Below are 27,088 nucleotides of genomic sequence, written 5' to 3' on the forward strand. Positions count from 1 at the left end.
ATTAATCATCAAAATAAAATGCAGTACCTAGCATTAGTAAAAAAAGTGCAAATGGTGATAAAGGTGCAAACATGTGCCAAACTGCTTGAAAAGTGCAAACCTATACCGAAGTATTGTGCAAAAAAAAAGCTTAATAAAGTGCAATATGCTAACGAGGTAGCAAATATTTTCCAAAATGTACCACACTGATTAAATAATTCAGTAATGTGACCAAACAAATTCTATATCAAGTCCCAAAATAATATAAATTAAATGAAAATCTTCCTAAGTGAGTTCAATGAACTGTAGTGCAATCCACTTCAAATAGTGCAAATCCAACGATGCTTTGTGCTCAAAGTGATCCAGGGTGCGCCCCTAATTTCCCCCAGCCTCTTGCCTCCAATAGCGGCCACTGAAGGCCATATGACGCTGTGTATACAATACTGGCTGTTAATCTCTCATCCGCTCCTCCAATGGTGGCCACTGAAGACCATATGGCGCTATATGTAATACTGGCTTTTACTCTGTTATCCACTCCTCCATGATTCAGCCCGCCAAGTATCAACATAAGTCATCGGTATCCATAGCCATACACCAATAATAAGGGAGAGAAGAGAAAGGGCTCTGATGTGTAGTATGTATGGTGGTGGCCCTGATGGGCCCTATGCAAACTAGTTTACAGAACAACTTTGAGTTTTGGTTGACAACTGCATTAAAATATTTTGGGAATACAGATCCCTCCAAAGTTAACAGATATTTATGTGCTGAACTTTCCACCATTACTCAGGGAAGTTAGAACTTTATTAGATAGATGGAATAGAGCTACACACTCTTGGTTTGGGAGATGTAATATTCTAAAGATGAATATAGTGCCAAAACTGTTGTATCTTTTCCAGGCGCTACCTATCTTCACCCCCATGGTCTACTTCAGTCAAATCCGAGCCGATTTTACCAAATTTATTTGGGCGAGTAGGCACCCAAGGATCAATAGAAATTTGTTGACACTGCCAAAGAATGCAGGAGAAATAGCGGCACCAGATCTATATAAATATTATCAGGCTGCCCAGCTTGGCAGAATAATGGACTGGTGTAGACATGGAGACTACAAACTTTGGATCACTATTGAATGACAAGTAAGCCCGGTTCCTTTAAATAGAGCTATATGGTGTTATGCAGCACTACCCTCCACGCTAAAATCTCATCCTATGATAGGCCCTACATTACGTACAGGCTTTAAGGCAATCCAGAACCTCATATTTTCCACTCCAAATTCACCTTTGTTTCCCATTTTGGGAAATCCAGATTTATCTCCAGGCCTAGAGCCACGAGTATTTGGGAAACTGAGGGAGAAAGGTTGCTTTCAAGCCTCGCACTTCCTGATGTCTAATAAATGGTCAACGATAGAACTCCTGATGCAACAGGGAGGACAGTACGAAATACCTTTTTGGCAGGCGTGACAAGTACGACATTTTTTGGAAACACTGGGACCTACGGACGACCCTGTACAAAATTTGAGACATGAGGGAGTCCCTTCCCCCATATTATCTCTAAGATGTACGCATTGTTGACAACACCTCCAGAGAACTTCATATTGACAAGTTTGAATAAATGGGAGAGAGATTTGGATCAAACTTTTACACCAGACCAATGTCAGAAAATAATATATCTGACGTTAAAATCATCCAGGTGTGCTAAGATACAGGAGTTGAATTATAAGTTACTAACACGCTGGTGCTATACCCTGTCCATATTGATCAAATTCTTCCCAGATGCATCAGATGGTTGCTGGCGAGACTGTCGAGAACTAGGCACTATATTTCATATTTTTTGGTTGGGTCCAGTAATTAGACAGTTTTGGCAAGAAGTACATAGAATCACTCAATTATTCACTGAATATCAGATTCCCGAGGACCCGGCCATTTTCTTATTACAGTGCTTGCAAATTACAACTAAGATACAAGAACTCAGTCCTAAGCCACTTGGTGAATGCAGCGAAAAGCAGCATTCCCATGTATTGGAAGGAGCCACGAGCACCCAAGATCTCTGTGGCTTAATAAAGTCAGAAGAATTGGGATAATGGAAAACTTGTTACCTACGATTCTGGACAGAATGAAACGTACTTCCCAAATATGGGCTTCTTGGGAGGTATTTTTACAAAAGGAGGGCAAGAGGCTAATTGGAGAGGAGCCATGAGGGGCAAATGGGGGGGAGGGGGTGTTTTCAGATGGCCTGGAACCTCTCTGGACGGGGAGGCTACCAGGGGAGGGGGTTTTTGGGTTTTTTGTGTGCTTGATTATGGCCTTTTAGGGTTTCTGGCCATAAAGTAAGAGGAGGTAAAAGGGAATTGTCTTTGTCTTGTGTGTATAAAAAGATTAAAACAGGAATGCAGATTTTGATTTTTGATAATAGAGATATAGAAATAAAAGGTAAAGCTTGACCTTCCTAGGAGATATGAGTAGAAAGGGAAATAGGATTATGAAATGTGTTTTGGTTTGAAATCTGTATGAATTGAAATCTTTACATTTTGGGATGTGGCATGTTCCCACAGATCTATCTCTGTATTCCTGTAAAGAAATAATAATAAAAAAAAAAAAAAAAAATCCTTGCTGGGGGTCTGTTGTGATGTTTTAATACCCAGTGGTATTCGGGCGTGAAGATAAACCATATGTTGCCTTTCTAACAATTTTTTTTTACAGGACCCATGTTTTCACATGTACTAGTATGGTGATAATGCAACAACTCGGAGATGGGAGGGTGTTGGCAAGATAAAGAACTGTAATTGCTTTCCACACAGCTTTATGGTGTTTGCTGAGACAGAGCGTTAAATTTGTAGGCAAATGTCTAATATGGAGAACACTATTTGAATCCATTTGCTGCCGAGGAAAAGTTTTCTTCCTCGTTAATTGAGGCACACCAGGAGTCTTGAAGGATAAGTTCACCTTCGATAGCATGTTGCACACTACACTAATGTTTAGGGTGTAATGTGTAACATGCTCCAGCAGGTTGGGATTCCTTTCCCTACACCCGCTGTCACTATTTAAAAATAGCACAGCTGTGCGTGGCTCTACCTACACAGCCACATCATTCAGTCACCATGACAGTGACAGATGGCTTGTAGCTCCTCATGAGCTGTGAGGGTGCTGGTGAATGCTCTCGTAATTTCATCATCCTGCTGTTTAACTGTAAACTGTAGGCCAGCCCAGAGTATAACGAACCCCCCCCCCAACTCCGGCTTCAGGCAAAAAGCCCTTGTTTTGAGCTGTGGGCAGTTGCCTGTTTGTTTTTTATGGGGCCTGTTAGCTGATTTGTTTTGTGTGTGTTTTTATTTATTTTTATTTTATAGTGCAACCTTTTGTTTATAACCCAATATATTTCAGGTATATAAAATGGGCAGAACAGGCATTTCCCCAGGGTGGTAAGGAAAGCAATCTGTCGCCTCTTCTGGAAAGGGTGGTCAAGATTTTCCACCAGGAGAAGCGCTATTATGATGATTTGCGCTACCTGAACATCTGCCTCAAGTTTGTAAGTATGAAATGTATTTGTTTACATATGACAATATAAAGACTGAGGGGGTAAATACGAGATAATGACTCATAGTGGTCGACTGATGGGTTTTTCTCCTATGCCGATATTTAGAAATCGCGGTGGCTGATGGCTGATATATATGATGCCGATTTTATTATAAATTATTTTTTTTTTTCCTCCCCTTCATCTCATAAAATCTAACACACACCTTTCACACTGGGGGTTTTTCAAGCGCTTTTGGGCTAAAAATAGCACCTGAAAAAATGCCTGCAAAACGGCTCCCCTGCAGTCTGTGAAAGCCCGAGTGCTTTTTACACTGAGGCGATGTGCTGGCAGGACGTTAAAGTTCTGCAAAGAGGCATCTTTGGAGCAGTGTATACCGCTCCTTCACCACTCCTGCCCATTGAAATGAATGGGCACCACTGCCGAAGCGCCTGCAATGCAATTTGGCAGTGGCGCTTCACGGGCACATTTAACTCCTTCCTAGGCTGCTAGCTGGGTTATAGCAGCCAAATAGCACCGCTAAAAATGACGATAAAGCGCTGATAAAACTAGCAGCATTTTATCTGCAAATCCTGCCTGCTCCAGTGTGAAAGCAGCCTCCAATCAGTTCACTTGTATGTATAATTTAGATTAAAAAAAAAAAAAAAAAAAAACTATATATGAAATACACAAAAAACAGGTGATCAAAACTTTTGGATGAAAAAAAAGTGCTCACTTTACTGTTTATTTTTTTTAAACCATTTAGTGTATTTTTTACAAGAAATTGCATTTGAAAGACCTCTGCACAAATACTGTGTGACATAAAATATTGGAACAGCTATTTTATTCCCTAGGGTCTCTGCTAAAAAAAAAAATATATATAATTTTTGGGGGTTCTAAGTGATTTTCTAGCAGAAAATACAGGGTTTTTACTTGTAAGCAACAAGTGTCAGAAAAGATTTAGTCCTTTAAATGGTTAAACTGAGAACTCCTATGCATGGTTCTGTTCATTCATAAGTATAAACATTGTATCTCTTTGGTCTTTTCTTGGCAGACTGCCCAGAGAGAAGTGCTCCACAGAAGACTTCAGGCAACTTGCATTGACTTCTATTACAGAAGTCATTTGCAAGTCGCGCTGAAGTTATAATCGGCCTTTTTTTATCAGCACAATCGGCCGATGCGGATTAATTAAACGCCAAATATCGGCCGATTATCAGTCAACCCTTTAATGACGCAGGAAGTTATTGGACGAAGGTATTAATGTGTTACTAAACACATAACAGTTAAATCGGTCTGTATATGCAGTAAAGCATGCTTATCTTATTGTGGAACCTAAGGGGTTAATCCTCTGCATTGTGTAAAAAGGCTGTTTGATCCTGTATGCACAGATCCTCCCTTCCGTCCACTGTCCCCTGATTACACAGAGCATATGGAATCGGGTTGCACATGCTCAGTTTGGTGTGTATTGCTAGAGGATTTTTTATTTTATTTTTCTTGGGAGGGTGCATATGATCACCACAGGGCCAATCGGCACTGTCCAGACAGAGGGTCAGGGCTCTTGCAGTGTCATAGGATGGTAGGAAAACTACTTCAACAATCTTTAACCAGTGCTTGGCTGTACAAGGAGAGAAGTCACAAGACTGCTTTAACTGCTTATGAGAAAAGTTATTTAGCAGTTTATATTTACCAAAATAATTACAATTCCATTAGAGCTGCACGATTCTGGGCAAAATGAGAATCACAATTTTTTTGCTTAGACTAAAAAGACCACGATTCTTGCGATGTAAAATCTTTCACATTTAGGTTAGGTTCACACCATTGCAATGCGGGAACGCCGCGAATCCGCAGCGTTTTCCCGCATCGCATGCCTCCCGCCAGCAGTTCACACTGCCCTATGCGGACTGCTAGGAGTGTCAATTAAAAATGTTAATGACACCCCCAGATCCGTCCGCATATCGCAGTGCGATCCGATTCTGCTGCGGACCAAAAAAGGGTCCCGTGCGAGTTTGCGGCGGGAGCGATGCGAATTCAGCCATACTATCTGTATGGCTGAACTCGGATCGCTACGGAGCTCGGATGTGATTTGCAGTGCGGTGCGAATCACATCCGGATCTCTCACCCGCAGTGGTGTGAACCGGACCTTATACAGAAAAAAATGGGATAACTTTTACCGTGTTTGTGTGGTGTTGTGTGTTTTGTTTTTTTTTTTTTGTTTTTTTTATCGCTGCGCAAATATAGTGTGACATAAAATATTTCAACAACCACTATTTTATTCTCTAGGGCGTCTATTAAAAAAAAATATATAAAATGTTTGGGGGTTCTAAGTAACTTTCTAGCAAAAAAAATTTTTCACTTGAAACCAACAAATGTCAGAAAGGTTTAGTGTTTAAGTGGTTAAACTTTCTTACACACTTTTCATTGAGAAATTATTGAAATTTTTATACTTAGGAATAAATATAAAATAAATTATTTTTTTTTTTTAATCTACCAGTTACCTGGAGCCTTCTGGGCTGGGTAGCAGTCCTGGAAGAAGCGTCTGTCAAAGGGAAATGGTCCAAATCAGAGAGGACCTTTCCCATGAATATTCTAGAGATTCACGCAGTACACCTGGACGCTTGGACTACAGAATTGTCCTGTCAGGATCCAATCCAACAATGCCACAGCGGTGGCCTATATCAATCACTGAGGGGGGCACAAGAAGTTGTGCCGCCCAGAGAGAGGTGAATCATATTCTATCTTGGGCAGAAAACAACATTCCTTGCTTATCAGAATTTTCATTCCAGGAATAGAGAATTGGCAGGCAGACTACTTTTTCACCATTGGTCACCAACAATTGTTTCCAGGAGAATAGTCCCTTCACCCCCGACATCTTTCTGTCAATATGTCAGAGGGGGAGTTCTGGACTTGGATCTGTTTGCGCCCAGGTTCAACAACAAGATCGACAACTTTGTGTCAAGGACAAGGGATCCGATGGCATACGGAACAAATGCCTTGGTTTTTCCGTGGGATCAGTTTTTTTCATTGATCTATGCATTCCCTCCTGTTCTGCTGCTTCAGCGTCTTCTCGCAGGATCAAGCAAGAAGGGAAGGAGGTGATTCTTGTGGCCAGACCTTCTCTCACAAGGTCCGGTATTCCATCCTACCTTACAAACGCTAAATTTAGCGGTTTGACTATTGAGACCCACATTCTGAAAGATCGTGGACTGTTGGCTTCAGTAGTTTCTACTTTTGGTTAATGCTAGGAAGCCATCGTCTAGAGTCATATTCTATAGAATCTGGAAGGCATATGTCTCCTGGTGTGAATCCAGGGGTTGGCCACCCAGGTAATATGTCATAGGTAAGATCCTCGTATTTCTATCAAAGGCCAGATGTTTGCCTCATCTGTGGTGTTTTTTTTTTTTTTTTTTTTTTTCTTTCTATTTCTACGACCACTTGCTTCACACACTCTGGTTCGTAACTTTATTCAGGGGGTAACGTGGATTAATCCTCCAGTTAGGTCTCCCTTAAACCCTTGGGACTTAAATTAGTCCTATTGGCTTTACAGAAGCAGCCTTTTTGTTGAGTCAATACGAGATATTTCCTTGGTCCTCTTGACAAGGAACAATAACTTTCTTGGTTGCCATATCTTCTGCAGGAAGAGTATCAGAGTTGGCTGCTCTTTCTTGTAAAGAGCCATATTGGTTTATTCATAACAATAAGGTTGTATTGCAGCCTCATCCTGTATTCCTGCCAAAGGTAGTATCAGTTTTTCATTTAAACCAAGATATTATTCTGCATTAATTTTTTTCCTAGAACCTCGTTCTATGGAAGAAGGTCACTACATTCTCTTGATGTGGTGAGAGCGGTCAGGGTCCATTTGAAAGTGTCAGCTTGGATTCATAAAAACACATGTTTTATTTGTGTTGCCAGACGGTCCTAAAAATGGGGACAGGCAGCGTCGAAATCTACTGTTTCTGAATGGATTAGTCAAGTGATTGTTCAAGCTCATGGTTAAAGAGGAGAATTCATCCTTTTCATGATAAAGCGCACTTCTGTTAGTGCTTCTTGGGCAGTGGATCACTAAGCCTCCATGACTCAGATCTGCAAGGCAGCAACTTGGTCTTCAGTCCATACATTTAGCAGATTCTATCAAGTAGATGTAATAGATCATAAGGACATTGCCCTTGGGTGCTATGTACTGCAGTATGAGACCTCTAGTCTCTTGGTGCTCTACTTTTGTTGTCTCCCTCCCTTCAGTTGGCATAGTAACTACTATGGCTCTGTGTCCTGTGATGTACGATAGGAAAATAGGATTTTTATAACAGCTTACCTGTAAGATTATTTTCTTTGAAGTACATCACGGGACACAGATTTTACAGGTAAGCTTTTATAAAAATTTAATTTTTCTGGTGGCCATCACCTCTGCAAGAAGAATCAGTAAGCTCTAGCAGTTACAGAACCTTTTACAGAACCTTCTTGAAAGTTTTTGCAGACAGAGTGGTCCTTCAAACGGACCCAGCGTTCCTTCCCAAAGTTTCTTCAACCTTTCACCGATCACAAGAAATAATCCTGCCCACTTTCTCTACGACTCCGACCAATCCAGGAAAAGATGCTTTTCACACTCTGGACATGAGGGGATGTTTGGTTACTGAAAGAAAGTGTAACAAAGATTTCAGAAGCTTGAATGCCCTCTTTGTAGTTTTCTCAAGCTCACGCAAGGGAGAAAAAGCTTCTAAAAGTACGCCGCTGGGCAGATGGCTTAGATTGGCAATCACAGAGGCATATAAAGCCAAAGGAGAAATACCCCCTTCAGGTATTGCTGCTCATTCCACAAGATCTACGGCATTTTCCTGGGCTGAAAGAGTCAGTGCTACGCCTGAACAAATTTGTAAGGCTTCTACTTGGTCCAACTATTCAACATTTCTCTGACACTATCGGTTGGATTTACTGTCCGCCGCAGATCAAGCCTTCAGCCGGAAGGTACTGTAGGCAGTAGGTCCCACCCTAGGGTAAGTTTCTCGGTTATCCTCTCCAAGGTTGTCCTGAAAGGTGATTTGAACAAGACATAGTTGGACTTACCGGTGACTGTATTTCTAAGCCTTTCAGGACAACCGTTACTTCCCTCCCTTTGTTTATCTTAGAAGTGGTTATAGTATCATGGTTGTTTGGTTTTCTGTGCTTTTTCCAGTTTGTCAGAGACCACAATAACTGAGGCCATGGTGGGAGAGGAGGAATTTAAAGGCTGCATGTGTTTCCTATGAAGAAGGCGGAGCTATGCTCTCTCCAAGGTTGTCCTGAAAGGCTGTTAGACTTATCGGTGATGGTATTTCTAACTATGCCTTTATTTTTTTACACTTGAAGACTAGTATGTGTGTATCACTTAAAGATGGTTTATTACCTTTCACAGCTCATAGTATGCCTTCTGACAATAGCCTCATCTTTCATATTTTATTTAAACATCATGCTGAGTCAGTATGTACTACATGCATTAACATCCTTCAATAGGTAAAAATAATTATTTCAATCCAGATGAAATGCATGCTGACAATTAAAGTCAAGCTGCCAGGGTCCAACACTTGTTTACAGTAATGATACTGCTGAAGTGTAAGCACTTTGTGATGTCTGAAACTACTTGTGTTTGGTCTTTAAATCAGTCCCATGTTCCTACATTCCTGACTCGGGCTGTACACAGGATTTTGGCTTCTCTTCAAACCCTAAACCCTGCACTACCATTATTCCAAGGTCAGAGCCGTGTGTGTGTGTGTGTGTGTGTGTCTCATCTTTTCTTTTCTTTGTATTTCTTTCTGGGATCCCATTGAAGGGATTCTTTTTCAAACCCTGTCATTTCATTGTGAAACCCTTACTAGAAATGCAAGTTTCAATTACTACCGGGACAAAAAGGCTTGGACAGTAATGGAATAACTGTCAGACGTCTAGCACTTTCTCGCTCTACTGAAAATGTACTTTGGCATGTTTGACGGGTTTCTTTCTGATCTGTGCATTGGATGCACAGTCAGGGATGCGCTTCGAGGTCCATGCAACCACCCGTCTGTCATTGATTTAGACGGGCTGCCAAAACATCTGTGCATCTTGCACGGGTGAAGATGGCCCTTTGCATGGGTATACAGATCAGTACACCCAAGTGAATAAGGCTTAAATCCCTTTATTGATTGCCAAATTATCAGCATGGATGCTATTAATTGAGCTGACCTTTTCTGCAGTGTCATCATAAATGTTTTCCTTTTTTTTTTTTTTGTTAGGCTAATTGTTGCACAGAGCCTGCAGATTTGTACAGCTACTTACACAGCCAAGGAATTGGAATTCTACATGCACAGCTGTACATTTCCTGGGCAGAGGAATATGAAGCCAAAGGCAATTTCAAAAAAGCAGATTCCGTATTCCAAGATGGCATCCGCTGCAGTGCTAAACCTCTGGATAAACTGGAGGCCAGTCACAGGTAAGGAGCTGAAAAGTAAAGAGCGTTCTCCTTTGGTGTGATTTCCCTTTCATGTCCTTTTCAGAGACACAATGGGATCTGAGTAAAAATCTCTCTAGAGAGACAATTCACATACATGTCACTGAAACGGGTGTCCCCAATGGAAAATTTCCTCACCTCCCTGTTCTGTTGACATCCATAGCATTTTGGTTTTCCCTTTTACTTTCCTTCCCAGTGAAAATGGTCACCAGAATAAATAGAAACAGGAACAAAGACTTTAAAGAGATTTTGAGTAGCCTGATTTTTTTTTTTTTTTTTTATTTTTTCTGCAACTGTCTTTATTGGTAGGACTATGGAATGCAGTATAAAGTCATGTGTTCAGTGGACAGTTTAACCGGTTCCCGACCGGCTCATGCAGTTATACTGTGGCACAATGGCTCTCCTGAGCGAAATCCTGTATGGGTACGTCCTTCCCTTTTTTTGGCCACCAGAGGGCAACCGCCGCCAGCCACACACGAGCACCAGCACAGGGATTTGTGTGTGTAATCGCGCACGGGTTTCTCTTGTTGACTTGTATGTAGCCACAGAATGTACATGCTAGCTGGGGGAACCGCTGTGTGAGGCGTGGGTTTTACCAATAATTTTGAGTACCAGAATGTTCCACAATGAGGCAAGTTTAGACTAGAAGACAAATCCCTCTCACATTTAATTATAAGCCAATATTTCGGGGGGGGGGGGGAAATGTTTTGACCATTCAAAATAATCCCCCAGAGACCATTTTCTTCTAATGCAGACAAATTGTTCTTTCACGACACTATTAACTCAGATGGTGCCAGCTTTTTTTTTTTTTTTTTTTTTTTTTCCTTGTGTATCCATTTCTGTCAATGGCTTTGACACAAGACTTTGTGTGTAGCTCACCATCCTTTTCACAAATAACAATATTGAGGAAACTGCCTTGTTCCTAACCACAAAGCTTGATATTCAAATAATTTTTGAGCCGTGCAATAGGTATTCATCAATTTTTATATAATACCTATTCTATATAAACGTTCTCAATATACCTTCTCCAGGTATAACTGCATCCTGCTCTCACTTAGACATAAATTTACCAAGGTGGGAGCAAATTTAGTTCCAGTTGCTACATCCTTCTGCTTAATATCATTACCTAATCAAAAATAATTGTGAGACATCGCAAATGTAAGACCGTCTCTAAAAGAAAATCGGCCTGTATACTAATCTCTATTTCATGTAACAATCGGCTGTCACTACAAACTGTAGCTACATTTGAGCCCATCATTACAGGGCAATCAAATGACAGGAAATATAACTACACTATTAAGTTAAGTGTACACTACCTTTAAAAACAAAACCTGTAACAGGTGCATACTGTAGTTGGCACCTCAAGGTGCCTAAATGTCTAGTTTGCTACTTAATACTGCCCTGTGAACCCAGAAAAGCATTGCACGTTCATGAAGACACACAGCAGTATCTGTGGTGGCTGGCTGGCTCTGATCCACCCACCCTTTCTTTCCCTGCCTCACACTTGGCTAGGCTGCCTGTGATATTGAATATTAAAAACTGCATGACAGCAGCTGGAGTCTTCAGATAAAGTATGTGTTTATCTGTTAGATATGTTTAATAAGGCCACAGATTTAATTTAGTACTTGGGAGTAATTTTAATACCTGATAGTACCTGGGGGTGCCTCTTTTTGCCAGGTAGTACCCTTAGCACCTGGTAGTACCCTTAGCACCTGGGGGGGGGGGGGGGGTCTATAGGGCCTAGGAGTACCATTGATACCGAGAGTGTCGCAGGGAGAGCTGGAAGTAGTGTAGGATACCAATAGCAAGCCGTTATTATCCCCAATAGAATAGCAGGTAAAATGTCCAACAGGATCTGTGATGCAACTCGGTGCACCTCCTGTTCCATGTATGCATTCCTTGATGAGCCAATTGAGGGCAAATACTGTGTGCGACATGTGAGCGAGTTGTTTCTTTGGAAGCCCAGATCCTGGGCCTGGAGAATCGGGTGGCAACACTAAGAAGCATCAGCAACCTGGAAAGGAGCTTGGACATTACCCAGCAGGTGCTGGCGGGGGCCAGTGAAGAGGAGGTTGGCGACATGAAAGCCCAGGAGCCAGATGTAGGTAGCTGGGTGACAACTTGATGGTGGGTTAGGGGGAAGAGCGCTACGGAGGCCAATCCTGAGCTGGTACACCCCAACAAATATGCCAAGTTGCATGATGCTGAGGATATAAGCTTAAGGGTGGCAGTGCTGGAGCAGGCGCCCTCCCCTAGCTGCCAGGGGAGTGATGGCTCCAGTATGGAGGGGGACAGATATACAGGAAAGGCTAGACAAGTTCTGGTAGTGGGGAACTCAATTATTAGGACAGAGGGTAATCTGCCAGAAAGACCATGGTCACCGAACAGTATGTTTACCGAACCCTCAGGTTCGGCACATCGCGGATTGGGTGGACAGATTTTTGGGCGGTGCACATTGGTACCAAGGGCAAAGTGAGAAGGTGGAAAGTCTTTAAAAAAAAAAAAAATTTCAGGGACTTGGGGAATAGATTGAAGAAAAGGAACTCCATGGTAGTTTTCTCTGAAATACTACCTGTACCACTAGCCACACCAGAGAGGCATCAGGGCTTAGGGAACTGAACAAGTGGCTGAGGAATTGGTTTAGGAAAGAGGTGTTCAGGTTCCTGGAAAGCTGGGCTGACTTCTCAATTGGTTACTGGCTCTTTAGTAAGGACGGGCTGCACCTTAATGGGGATGGTAGAGACTTACTGGGAAGAAAGATGGCCACAAAGTTGGAGGGGCTTTTAAACTGGGGGGGGGGGGGCTCAGAGGAAGCAATAGCTGGCTTTGAGCAAAGGACAGTGGGTAATAGTGGAGTCAGAAGGGATAATACAGCTGTAACTTCTGGGGTGAATGCAAGGACAATTCGTAAACAGAGGAAAACTAAGGGGAAGTTAAAGAGGAAGTAAACCCGATGGGTGTTACTTCATCTTTGTTTCCCTGCAAAGGTAAAGTATAATGGGCAACGTGACACTTACCTGCAAGAAAAGCCTGCGATGTCCTCATCTTCCTCGCTAGTAGCAAGCGCCCTTTCTTCACATCTCTTCCTTCCGGGGCTGCAAACTCCAGCTCTGTGACTGGCTGGAGTCACGTGACGTCACTCCCGCACATGCGCATGGGAGCCGTCTTTAATGGCATGACCCGAGCTAGAAACGGCACAGCGTGCGCTTTCTAACTCCAGCACATGTGCAGATGAAATCGATGTATGCCAGTTTACGAAGATCTCCTAGATTGTGCAGGTCTGGGAGATATTTCAAGCACCTGCAGGTAAGCCTTAATCTATACAATGCTAGAAGCCTATCTAACAAAATGGAGGAACTGGAGCTGCTATTACATGAGGACTTGGACTTTATGGGAATAAGTAGAGTGCCCTAGAGTTCTGGCTTGGGACCAATTCTATTCAATTTATTCATAAATTATATAGAGGCTGGGATAAATAGCGCAATCTCGTTTTTGCAGACGACACTAAATTTAAGCAGGGCAATAAATTCACATCAGGATATAGACATTTTTACAGAAAGACCTGAACACAATAATGGAGAGGGCAAATACATGGCAAATGAGATTTGGAGAAATGTAAAGTAATGCACTCTGGGGCAAAAAAACATAAATGCAAACTACTCACTAGGGGAGTCCCTCTGGGGAAATCAAGGATGGAGAAATATCTGGTGGTCCTAGCAGATGACCGATTGAGCAATAGCATGCAATGTCAAGCTGCAGCTACCAAAGCTGGCAGAATATTAGCATAAAAAAAGATGTACGCCAGGGATAAAACTATAATCCTGCCACAATTGGAGTATTCTGTCCAGTTCTGGTCACCAGTCCTCAGAAGGGATGTGCTGGAACTGGAGAGAGTCCAAAGAAGGGCAACAAAATTAATAAGGGGATTGAGGATCTCTATTACGAGTAATGACTGCAAACACTAAATCTATTCTTGTTGGCGAAACAACGCTTGAGAGGAGATATGATAGCAATTTTACAAATACCTCAATGGTGAACCCAGCATAGGAAAAAAATAATTCCATCTCAAGGAGTGTAAGGGGACATGAGGCCACACAATGAGATTGGAGGAGAAGCGCTTTAACCTCAAACTGCGTAAGGAGTGGTGGCTGCAGGGAGTATGGATATTTTTAAGCCTCTTAGATGTGCATCTTAAAAAACAAAACCAAAACAGATAAGGGAAATAATTAGACACTAACACACGTGCACCTACACAGGTGTGTGTATGTATATGTATGTATGTATAGGGGGCTCAGGTGCGTATTGGGAGGCCGTGGGAAGAGCAGCACACAGGTTTTTTACCTTCATGCATATAATGCATTAAGATGATAACCCTTCAGCCTTTCTAACTACTTTAAGTGCATCATTCTTATTTATTTCACATATACAAATGGTGGTGCTCACAGAAATGTAATTTAAGAACTTTAATCTTCTTAAAATTTTTGTGCTGCAGTAGTCTTTAATAAACTCCCGAAAGTGTTTTCTTCATAATGTCCTTACAGGCAGTTCCAGGCCCGGGTTTCTCGTCAAGTGTTGCAAAGTCTTGCTGATGAAGATATTGAGGAGCCTGAATCCTCAGAACCACAGCGCAGCTCTCTGTTGGATTTAAAAGCCAGAGGGAAAAATAAAGCAAGAGCTCCAGTGAGCAGAGTGGGAGATGCCATAAAACGTAAGTCATTCTTCAGAAAACTGTTTTTCTTTTTACAGCTGAAAACAGCTTAGAAGAGCAACGGGACGCAAAATTGTATTTGTACTGCAATTGTTTGTATCACTTTCTAGTAGTTTTTTTATTTTTCTGTAAAGAACTCCACCTTTTTTTTTTTTGGAATACCTGACCAGCACTTTTGAAGTTTACTCCATGCCCTTGTTACAATTGTAGCACTCTGATGTTTAGGCAGGCTTGCTAGTAAATGTACCTGCCAGGTATAGTCGCCTGGGCCAATTGATGGGGATCAATTTGATTCCACCCTAAATCTGAAATTGCTACACTTCTTCTCTTTTTGTCACTAGATGGCTGGTTATCTAGTGGCATTAGATAGGACAAGGGCATTGCAAGGACAGATTAGGAATATATGCCAATGGACAGGGATGTTCTTGGGTCCATTTTTCGTTTTGACCAAAGTGGGGAAAAGGTTGGGTCCTTCACTAGATTTTTATTGCTATGAAAAGTCAGATATTCCTTTACTGACCTCATGGCAGAAAGTTGGGAAGGGGACACAACAAAGGCCAACAGGACCTCTGTTTTTCCCTGCTGTTTTTTCCTTTACTTCCTGAAGGGGAATCGCTGTAAGGAGCTTACTCTTCATCCACTCTGTCCACCAAGTTCAAAATTATTTTTTGATATAATTGTGGAAGGTAATATTTACAAATGTTGATTATCTCATACCCTACACCCTAAAAAAAAAAAAGAAAACAATTTAAAGCTCTGCCATCCCACCATGCTTGTGCTCAAAGGCGAGCGCACGCATCGGTCCCCCACACATGCGCAAACAGCGATCGCACCACAAATGTAATGTGTTGCTGTGAATGTCAGAGGAAGCAATAATTCTAGCACCAGACTTCCTGTGTGTGTTTTAAATCGTGACATGTTTGGTATCAGTTTACTCGGCATAACACCATATTTTATATTTTACCAAAAAATTGGTGTTCTATTGTGTTTGTGTGCATTACAATTAGTTAAAGTGTATTTTTGCCTCAAATTTTTGTGTTTGAAAAACCGCTGTACAGATATCGTTTCACAAAAAAAAATTGCAAAGTTCACTATTTTATTCTCCATTTTACATGTAAACAAAGTGTCAGAAAAGGCCTTGTCTTCTAGTGGTTAATCAGTGTTTGGCTCTAAAACAAGTGGAATTCTGGTCAAAATTATTATTTCTCTTATATTCGCCAACTGACACAGCTTCTCTCTTTAGACCATTGGGTTGTTATGCCACCTTCAGGCGAGAACTAGGCATTACATGTTAACGTGATTATAAAACTAGGACTTTCTAGTTCCGGCCAAGGGGTGGTCCCTTGGGTAACAATCCCTCAGCATGCTACTGCAGCCTCAGTTTTTTATTTTGTCTAGTGAAGAAGGACCTAGGAACCCTGACGGGCCCCTCGGTCTGTGTTTTATTTTATTTTATTTTTTATTTTTTCCTGCAGAAGCTTTGCTTTTTGCGCAAGATGAATGATCCTGTGATCAGCTATCAACAGCTGGCTGGGTGTCAGAATGGATACCCTTATCCTTGTAGTCTCCCCCAGCCTGGCCACCGAGCGTGTGTAGGTTGCAGCTACGCGCTAGGCCGGCCACGACATACCTCAGCTGCAGAGGTGGTCAGTGAGCTTTTATGCTCCGGGGCGTACATATGACTGGGCTACTGATGTCAGTGTCGAGGCCAACAGCCACCCTGTACTGATCGGAGAGTGGGTCTGTGATGGAATGTCTCCCATCTCTTCAGGACTGGTAAGTACAGCTCTCTCTACCTCGGTGGGGCTGAGCAGCTGGGCATTCCCTTGGTGGTCGATTCGGGGGTCCCTCGCCTTCCTCTCTTCGCTCCCTGTCCCCACCTCCCCCTCCCTGTGGGGGATGCTGCATGTGGCTGCTGAGCGCTGTGTGTGTCTGTACAGGGGCTCTCCGGGATGGGGGGGGACTCTCATCTGTGGGGGGGCTGCATTGGCTGGCTGTGTCCTGTGGTGTTTTTTTTGTTTCCCTGGAGGTCTCTGTGATCTCTGCAGCGCTGATCACCGCCATTTTCAGTCACTGTACCTCATGGTTTTCAGTGTCAGCGGCCATCTTGGATATGGGCAAGGGACAGCATGCTCTCCTGTTTCTCGGTGGCCATTTGCCTGTGGTTTTGTCCTATATAGTGGAAGCCTGGCGGCCATTTTTTCGAAGCCTGAGCACGTTTTTCCAGCATTCTCTAGAGATTGCATGTGTCCCTGTAGCCCGGCTGCCATTTTCCCAGCACTTTATGTCCTTATGCTGGACGCTTGGCAGCCATTTTCTTTGAGCCCGAGCACATTGCAGAGCAGTTTCAGTGCCATAAGCAGCAGCTTTGAATGACAGAGCAAATTCCTCTGCACCTGGGAGCTGTCAGAACACAGGCACTACTTGCTGGGCAGCGCAGAACCTTTCAGGGTGGGGAGTCCTGTGGGAAAGAGCCCCTCAGCCAGCAGCAGTAAGGAGGGTGGGACCATCACTGTCCTAAGTCCCCAACAGGTGGCAGACAGGGTAGGGTCAGCATGGCTTCAGAAACTGGTGTTTCTTCCCCCCCGTAATCCAGGCAATTGCAACCAGTTCGCCTGTGGAATGCGCAGTGCCCCTGGACGCTTTGTTGGCGGTCCGCAATTCGTTTGTTGCCAAGATGGAGGTGGTGCATGGGGGCAAGGTGCTATAAAGCGGCCCCTGCCCCCCTTCCGCCCTCCAGGGAGAGCTCTAAAAATACCCTGAAAATTCAGGAGCCAGCAGATCCCTCTGCTGATGTAGCGCTCCCTTTTGGGTCCCATAAGCCAGCCCGTTCACCTAAGGTGTTCTCGTATCTGACTTTTGACAAGTTCATTCCCAAGGAATGGGGTCGACCGCAATGGACCTTTTCGGTCCCCAAATGTATGTCGGTACATTACCCATTTTGAGGAAAGCCTTCTCAAGAAGTGGTCGGCTCCTCCGGTCGTGGACCCCCCCCCCCCCAGTATCCAGGTTAAACGAAGTAACCACGATCCCGGTAGAGGGGACTCCTGCATTTAAGGATCCCAGGGACAGGAAGGCCGAGGCAGTGGCTCATTCCTTTTTTACGGTTGTGGAGTCAACCAATGCGACCAGTACTGGCATCTGCACTTGTGTCACAGACACTGGGCAAAACTGTTGCACTGCCAATTGGGAGAACAGGCTTCTCCTATCTGCGTGGAACTAGCAGACCAACTAGTGCAGGCCTTAAGTACCTTTTGTGATGCGGCCCTGGATACCCTCCCTCTGTTATCCAGGGCTTCAGTGTCAGCAGTGGTGCTGAGCCACCTGATTTGGTTAAAATGGTGGTCGGCTGACCAGGCATCCAAGAAAGCCCTGATGGATCTACCCTTGGTGACCGGCTCTTCGGGCCTCTTTGGGTGACATTATTAAAAATGCCACAGGTGGTAAGAGTACACTACAGCCACAGGCCAGGAAGGCTAAGGAGCCACGCCGTAGGCAAGGGCCCTCATTTTCCGCTCACAAACTGCTTTTGTCCGCCCAGAGCTTTGGGCAAATGTCCCCAGCCCAACAGGACGAAGGACAAAAAGCATCATTGGAACCACAAGCCTGCAAGGAAAAGTGCTACCGCATGAAGGTTTGCCCCCACCGAGTTGCGGGGGGGGCTTGGGGGGGGGGGGGGGGGGGAGGGGGTTGCCTTCGGGAGTTTGCAGCCCGGTGGACCTCTCTGCATTACGGTCTGTGATCTGATTTCCTCCGGCTACAAGATGGAGTTGCTCTCTTGGCTGCAAAACAGATCCCCCCCCCCCCCCCCAGCATACCCGTACTCAGGATGATAGTACCTGTTCCGGAATCGGAACGTTTCCAGGGGTTCTACTCAAACCCAAGAAGGAAGGTGTATGTCCAAACTTGGACTTAAAAGCCCTCAATTGCTTTGTAAAAGTACAGGGGTTCAGAATGGAATCCATTCACTCAGTAGTTGCTGCACTCCATCAAAGGGACTCCCTGGCATCTTTTGACATCCAGGATGCGGTTTCTGCGATTCACAGTTGGGGAAGCCCACTACCAGTTTGTGGCTCTTCCCTTTGGTTTGGCATCATAGTCAGTCAGACAACGCCATGGCTGTGGCATGTCATTCACCAAGGAGGAACAAGAAGCTCGGCCGCCCCATGGGAGGTCACTCACATACTTCGGTGGGCAGAGTGACATGTAACGGCCCTGTCGGCCATTTACATCCCGGGAGTGGAGAACTGGCAGGCAAACTATCTAAGTCGCCAGATGCTGGACCCAGGAGAATGGGCATTGCATCCGAAGGTGTTCAGGCTACTGTGCCTGCAGTGGGGCACACCAGACGTGGATCTTCCGGCCTCCCATCTCAATCGGAAGGTGCCGAGATTCTTGTCCAGGACAAGGGATCCGTGGGCAGATGTGTCAGACGCGCTGGTGGCTCCGTGGGATCCGTACCAGCTGATCTACGCCTTTCCTCCACTAAAACTGTTACCACGTATGCTTTGCAGAGTGGAAGCCGAGGGGATCCCAGTAGTACTGATTGCCCCAGATTGGCCTCAGCGTCCTTGGTAGGCAGACCTAGTATGCCTGGTGGCAGACTTCCTGGCGACTGCCGTTGCGAGAGGACCTTCTATCTCAAGGTCCGCTTCTCCATCCTGCCTTACCATCGCTGGCTTTAATGGCATGGCTATTGAGAGACAGATTTTGAGGAACTGGGGTCTTTCGGACTCTGTGATCCCAACTATGCTGAGAGCACAGAAATCTTCTCGGATTATCATTGTACCTGGAAGGCCTACATCTTCAGGTGTGAGGAGAAAGGATGGTGTCTGCGCTCCTTTTCTGTCTCCGGGATCCTGCTGTTTCTACAGCAAGGTGCAGACCAGAAATTAGTTTTAAGCACCATTAAGGGACAAATATCAGCTTTGGCTGTCCCCCCCCCGTTTTTTTTTTTTCAGCGACCGCTGGTGTTTCACTCTCTGTCTTGCAAGTCGCCCTATCTGGTTATCCACAGGATAGGGTGGTGTTGCGTCCGCAACTGTCTTTTCTGCCGAAGGTGTTTTCAGCGCTCCACATCGATGAAGCATTGTGTTACCATCTCTGCTTCCTAAGCCAGCACAGGGTAAGGAGGTGCCCTCCATTCCCTGGACGTGGATCGGGCTCTGTGGGGTATTTGTCTGTCACGGCTCCCTTCCGGAAGTCAGACTCCTTGTTTGTTTTGGTGGCTGGTCCGACAAAAAGGCATGACGGTCTCATCGGCCACCTTTTCCAGGTGGATTAGACGGATTGTTTTACAGGCCTACGCCTTGAAGGGGCAGGTGCCCTCTTCTTGGTTACGGCCCACACAAGGACAATCGGAAAGTCTTGGGCCTTCTGACATCAAGTGTCTGTCGCTCAAGTGTGTAAAGCGGCAACTTTGTCGTCTGTTCACACTTTTACAAAATTCTACAAGGTAGCTGTGTCAGTGCATCGGCTGATGCCTGTTTTGGCTGCAAAGTTTTGCAGGCGTCTGTATAATGGCAATTGCACAATTTTCTTCTTTTTTTCCACCCCTCGTTTTGGTTCTGCTTGGGGACGTCCCAATGGTCTAAAGAGAAGCTGTGTCAGTCGGTGAATATAAGAGAAAATAGGATTTTTTTTGTACTCGCCATAAAATCCTTTTCTCTGTAATTCACCGACTGACACAGCACCCGCCCCTCATATTTTTCTTTACGTTATACTGCTTGTTGACGTACTGAGGCTGCAGTAGCATGCTGAGGGGTTGTTACCTAAGGGACCGCCCCTTGGGCGGAACTAGAAAGATCTAGTAAGATCTAGTTTTATTATCACATGTTAACATGTAATGCCTAGTCCTCTCCTGAAGGTTGCATAACAACCCAATTTTTTTTTTTTTTTTTATTCCATGTAAGGTATAGTACAAAACAGCATACTCAGGCTCATGCATAATACAAACCATAAATCCATAAGAAAAAATGAGCTCAGACCACATGAGCAGAGTAAATCAAAGGGATTATACATACGCCATTCAGGGCTTAAAATGGATATAAACCCCATTCCTGAAATTTTGAGCTGGGGACACATCTGCAGTGTTTTCAGATCTCTCTCCAAAGCACCAAGTCCCATGATTTTCTGTTGCTCCATTCTTCTGTTATCAGCATAACTACTGACAAGTTCTCTGACAGGAGATAGAAATTTGTGTCGGGGTGGGTGCTATAAATAGATTGCAGAGCTGTGCTGTAAATAGACCAGCTCTCTGCTAATTATCTGCCTATGTGGATGGGACAGCGGACTCCTCCAATCAGCTGTCACAGTGTATGCTCAGACTCCCCTCCCACTGCTGAAAGAGGAAGTAAAAGTAAGTAAAAATTCTAACACTATGTGCACTTTTTAAAGACTATAGCAAGCTGAAGACAGACCGCAGAGATGCATGTAAAACTTCTTCTGTAGGGAGATTTGTTTAAGGCAGGGGTGGCCAACCAGTGGCCCGCGGAGCCCTTTGATGTGGCCCGCGACCTCCTGCTCTGGAATGGCAGGTTAGCAAGCCCAGATTGCAGGTTGCCGACCCGTCATACCACAGCATCTCTGTTGTGAATGAAGCTGGTGGTAGAGGAAGAAAATGGCTGCATAAGCCGATGCTTCCTGTACAGTGCCAGCTTTTGCCACAGGCAGAGTCTATGATAAGTCCAGTTAACCCACAGGATAGACACAGGTGCAGTACGCTGCACCCGCGGTGTGGATAATCATCAGTGTGAAAGCAGTTTAGGCCCTTTTCACACGATCGGCCCTACCCAATCAGACCCTCAATTCACCTCTACAGAGCGGCAGATGTAAACAGACTTTTTTTTGTACGTTTTACTCCCGCCTGCCTCCAATCCAGCCCTAAAAAAAAGCTAAAAAAAAAAGTTTGCCCCCTTCCATCTGGGTGGATCGGAGGGCCTATAGTGTAGCTGTGACCTGTCATCCACCCACTCCGCTCATTGTGGCCCGTGACTGGTTACCAAGTTGCTTAAGTGGCCCTCACTCTTAAAAAGGTTTAAGGTCTGTGTATCATCTGAGGCTGTTCACTTCACTAGATATAGGAGAGGGTATACATCCACTTTAAGATCATAAGAGAATGAGATACACATCCTCCTAGAGCTTAGTCACCTAGTTAAAGCAGAGTTCCACCCACTTTTCGATTTTCTACATCATCCGCTTCAGACCTTGATATACAAATTGCAATAGGCTCCCCCCCCCACTGTCTTTACATTAAGGTTTTCTTCAGCACTTCCCATCTCCCCCATCTGCAGCGATGTGCGCAATATCCGGCTGCACACTGTCTCCTGGGAGAAGTTTGTCATAATTCCCAGGAGTCAGTGGGCATCGCCGATTTGTCATACACATGAGATTACGAGAGAAGTTTCCTGTGCTGCGAGTTGTGGGTAATGTGCATGCTCAACATCCGGTGGTGCATGCTGGTTATTCAGAAGCACCGTATCCGGAAGAGTATACTACGGTGCTTCACATGCCCACAAGCAAGATGGAACAGCGCTACAGAGAAATATAAGGACAGTTTTTTATAAATGGCATAAGAAATATAGTGGCGGTATAAATGAGATTAGTGGTTGCAGCATTGCATTAGTATGATGCCAACGGATGCCTTTTTTTATATATTTTTTTTTTTTGTCACAACTCCGCTTTAAGTATTGAGCTAATGGAACACAGACATGAAATACCACAAAGTTAACCACATACTAGTACTCTGGCTAATCATTGTCGGAATCTGCATTTGTGGATGGGGTTTTAACCCAAATACGTCAAACTTTGTGGAACTTTTGGGCACAACCACAAGATGGGCAAGTGGCCTTATATAATGGTAAGGCTAAATTGACTAAATGTTTCCAGAAATTGGATGATGGTGGGAAGGAGGATTTCCACCTAAGTACAATGGCTTTATGTGCATAATAAATGGTCAAATTTTTAATTCTGTAGGCTGCCTATAGCTACTAAGACCTGTCACCCTTTTTTAGAGTACTCCATGAAACTGTAAATTTCTGTTGAGCCTGCCAATAGAACCATTGCATAGGCACTTCCTTTGATAGGGGGACAATGCTCTTCATTCTTCAGTGAAATCACTGCAGTGCTGCAAGAAACGCTTGCCTTGCTGTAGCTGCTTCTGAGATGCGATTCATAGACCTATTCGTTTATAGCCATATTTAGCTGTTCCCATGGACCTTTAGATTATCATATTGCTCTATTGGACTTACTTTTGAAAAGTATATCAAAGCTATGCTCGGTCTCGCCCACCTCCTCCATCACAGTTTAGAAGAGTCCAGGAGAAATCCATTTTTAAAGTGGTTCCAAAGGTAAAAACTTTGTTTACCTCAATGTATCCCCTCCCTGTTTTGCTATTTGCTGTGCCCTTCAGCACCCCACCCAATACTGTATAAGTCCGGTAATGTGCCTGCCTGTGTGTATATATCAATGGATGCACGCAGCCTGGCTTGGTATTGAGCCTGTACAGCAGCGCTTGCTATGGGGGGGGGGGGGGGCAGACACAGAAGAGGAGGAGATAAGATCACTGGCAGAGGAGTTTCAAGGCTGCTCTGTACAATACCATTGCACAGAGAGGGGAGTAGAATATATTTTAATAAAAACAAAAATTGCCTTAACAAATGCTTTAAACTGATTTTACCATAACTAAATAAATGTAATTTACCTACTACTGTTAACATATTATCTTGCCTTGAAAAGGCTTGTTTCACTCTCATTGGGAATAAATAGGACTTCAGATGGCCTTAAAACATTATATCATGGAGCAAGTGGTTTTTATTTTTATTTTAGGCTCTAGCCAGAGTTTTAGTGCACCGATGGCTCCACCGCAACAAATCCCCAGCCGGACTCGTTTTTCTGTGTTTGATGAAAGTTCAAGAATTCCTGTCCCTGAAAGTCAGCCAACACTTGCTGCTCAACCCTGGGCAGCATTGCCTCCAACACGGGCCAAAGAAAATGAACAAAAAGCAGGGACCTGGAACTCTGGTCGGGTAAGAAGAAAAAGCAGGTCTGAAAAGACCACTAAACATTTAGCATCAAATATTTTTGATGTTATTAATTATCTCACAAAGATATCACTTCAACCCAAGGCAATGCTTTTATCTGATTTTATCTCCAGAACAGAGCCATCTTTGTTCATGCATAGTGCAGGGTCAGCAATTTGACTGGACTGGGATGATGGCTTGGAGATGACACAGTAGTGATTTGCAGATTGCCATAGTTGAATTTTGATCGGTTTTCATGAAGCATTTCACTTCGCAGTAGTTTGTATTTGGTTCCATATTGTGAGATTTTGCATACCTTGTTTTCCAAGCTCTGATTTTACGCGTGACTAAAATGTGCAAAAGATTTACGGCATGTGGAAAATTACATTTGGGGCTTGGATGTTATAGGTGACAGGGTTTAATGTAGTCTGAACCCCTTTGCAACCAAAATCTTCATCAGCTGAGCTGCATTTTTTTATTTTATTGAGCAAGACCTATGCCATGAACAGAAATGAGGATAATCTCTTTATACTAGCTGTTTTCTTTGAACTTTCAGTTACTTTTTTATATGATTGTTTTGTTTCAGTCTCGCAGCACCCATCAGAGTTCCGGCCATGACTCAACTCCAAGTCTTCCCAGCTTCACACCCTATGTGGATGAACTGGCAGAGCAACAGACAGTGTAAGATTTATTCAGGCATTGTTTACAACTTTGCAGATATGTACACTACCTAAAAGTATATCATTGTTTCTGTGGAGTTCTCCTTGTAAAGAAGGAAGTCGGAATAATGTTCAGATAATGAAAGAACAACAGTTTGTAGTGTCCATAATCTGTCTGCCTGTGTTGTGCAAGATAACCTGACCTAATCTCAGCTTCATTTTTTAAACTGTAGTCAAACACTAGCAGTTGTTAGGCAGCACAGGCCATGAGGCTATTGTTCAACAACTTGTGGTGTTGCGCACTCAAAAATATTAAAATTGCTAAAAAAATTAACATTTTGGATTTTTTTAACTTGCCTCTAAATACTTGTTGCTAGGAGTTACGCATAGTCTGCCTCCTTCAGTGCCTGGGCTGGTGACATCACTTCCCCTCGGCGCAGGAAGGGCTCAGCTCTGCCCCCTCCTTCCTGTCAGTCATCTGGGACACATGACAGGTCCCAGATGACTGCACGGCCAATTACGGCATGCGCAGTGGGTGCCCACAGTTGCAATGCCGGTGCCACGGAGCTTCAACCGCCACCGAGACCACCCCCTCCACCCCCCCCCCCCCCCCGCATCGCTGGACTATTAAGTCAGCAGCATTTTTCAAATGGAAACTCCTCTTTAACCTCCCTAGCGGTAATCCCGTGTCTGGCTCGGGTTGGGATTTTCATTACAATAGCGGTAACCCCGAGCCAGACTCGGGTTTGCACCGCTCGATGCAGGGGAGGACACAGGGATCGTTACTTACCTTGTCCCCTGGATCCAGCGATGTCCCCCGCGCTGTGTGATCGAGCTGTCCTCCGCTCGATTCACAGTGCCGAATGCCGCCGAGCTCCGTTCCCTACGACGCACGGGAGCGGAGAACGGCGGCAAATTCAAAAAAGTAAAAACACACAAAACACACACAGCACTGTAATCTTACAGATTACAGTGCTGTAGTAAAAAATACACACCCCCTTTGTCCCTAGTGGTTTGTGCAATGCCCTGCATGCACTTTTATATTATAAATACTGTTTTTTACTGCTTGGAATTTGGAGATTGTCCATAGCAACCAAAACATGTCCCTTTTTTCAGTTTTTTTTGGATTTGATTACATTATTGAATAATTTTTATTATTCTTTATTATATTATAAACTTTATCATACCCGGGATGTCTGCTAGACTCTGGTTTGAAGAGATTTCAGAGCGTTATTTCTAAGAATTACAGGACTACAAAATAAAAGCCAGATTTCCATGCAAAATAATTGTACCGCTTTCGGCACCTTATTCCAGACTGAATCATACCGCCAGGGAGGTTAATACTTTCTTTTCAGTCTATGTACATATGTTTATATGTTGCTTTTATAATTTATCGCTAATATAGATGGCTCTGTGTTGGTGGAATTGGGTATGTTGTCAAATACCTTGTGATTAAAAGAAACCTAGATTTTACCTGTTCAGAGCAAAGCAACAGGTTTTCTATAATCTCCCCATAGCTAGCAGAACATACATATCATTCATTACTTCCTCCCTCCAGTGACTTGTAACTCGCGTTTAGTTTTTGCTTCCCAGTGGATGAACTGCAGGGTTGCAAAAGGGAAATATATGTGCCCGTGAAGGCCTAGGTGAAAGTTAGTCTGTTTTGCCCTTTGTGAACAAAGCGCTGATTTACGTTTAGGCGGTATTAAACCCAAAAACAGAAATGTAATCTTTCATCTTACCAATTCTTAGATGTGGTAGCTGCGCTACTTTCCTTTTTTAGGCTCCCCCCTTTTCACCAGTTGATTATTTACCTTTCTTTGACAGACCGAGCTATCCAGCAAGAGTCATTGTTAGAATGATGAGACAAACCATTTATCATGGGCTTTTAGAGCAGCTAGAAAACAGCGATAATAAATTAGAATCAATTGCAGAATTTGTGGGGAAATCCGTCATCAAACATTGGAAGTAATGACGACAAATCTGCAACTGAGTAAATTTCAGTGTGTTTCATTTGATTATAAATAATTTTAATGAATAATAACATAATTTTATGATTTCGTGTTTCAAACTTTATCATACCCGGGATGTCTACTAGACTCTTGGACAGATTTAAGTGAGTTATTCCTAAGCATTACAGGCCTACAATATAAAACTCCAAATTTTCATACAAAATTGTACTGCTTTCAGCATCAAAAATCTGAAATAATCGTACCACCAGAGAGGTTAATATGCTCTTAAAGCATACCCATTTTTCCTCCGTGTTTTGTTCCTAAGATTTTATCCCATTTTTAGTATCTCCTAGCAAGGATCGTAGTTTAGGGAAGTTGGCTCTTTTGAAATTCAATGTCTTTGTATTGCCCTTATGTTTCCTATTTATTTTTATACTGAAGCGAATTGACCTGTGATCACTGTTTACTAAATTGTCCCATATTGCCACATCCGTGATCAGGTCTGTATTGATAATCAGTAGGTCTAGTAACACTTTGTTCCTAGTTGGTGCATTTACCATCTGACCCATGAAATTGTCCTGCAAGACATTTAGGAACGGGCTAGCCCTAGATGAATGCGCGGTTCCTACGACCCAGTCTGTCTGGATAATCCCCCATTATAATGACACTTCCCATCCTTACCGCTAATCCAATTTATGTTAGGAGGTCCAACTCCTCCCTCTGGTTAGGGGGCCTATAGCATTCTCCCAGTTTTACGTTCCCCTTAGTAGCTCTACCCATAAGGGTTCCACCTCCTCCTTTTCTCCATT

General features: G+C 43.7%; 1 protein-coding gene across 2 annotated transcripts in view; it reads left to right on the plus strand.

Moving 5' to 3' along the window:
- Positions 1 to 27,088, plus strand: part of BUB1B (BUB1 mitotic checkpoint serine/threonine kinase B) — a 156,685-nt gene that overhangs the window by 18,688 nt on the left and 110,909 nt on the right. For both annotated transcript variants that reach the window (XM_077464860.1, XM_077464861.1), the window contains exons 4-8: positions 3,357 to 3,501; positions 9,726 to 9,922; positions 14,482 to 14,648; positions 23,475 to 23,674; positions 24,255 to 24,349. In XM_077464860.1, the coding sequence (XP_077320986.1) occupies positions 3,357 to 3,501; positions 9,726 to 9,922; positions 14,482 to 14,648; positions 23,475 to 23,674; positions 24,255 to 24,349 (804 nt within the window). The remainder of the gene's footprint in view (positions 1 to 3,356; positions 3,502 to 9,725; positions 9,923 to 14,481; positions 14,649 to 23,474; positions 23,675 to 24,254; positions 24,350 to 27,088) is intronic.

Source organism: Lithobates pipiens, unplaced genomic scaffold, assembly GCF_037356315.1.
Source record: "Lithobates pipiens isolate NorthernLeopardFrog02 unplaced genomic scaffold, aLitPip1_a1.2 Scaffold_30, whole genome shotgun sequence".
In the NCBI taxonomy this organism is placed as follows: Eukaryota; Metazoa; Chordata; class Amphibia; order Anura; family Ranidae; genus Lithobates; species Lithobates pipiens.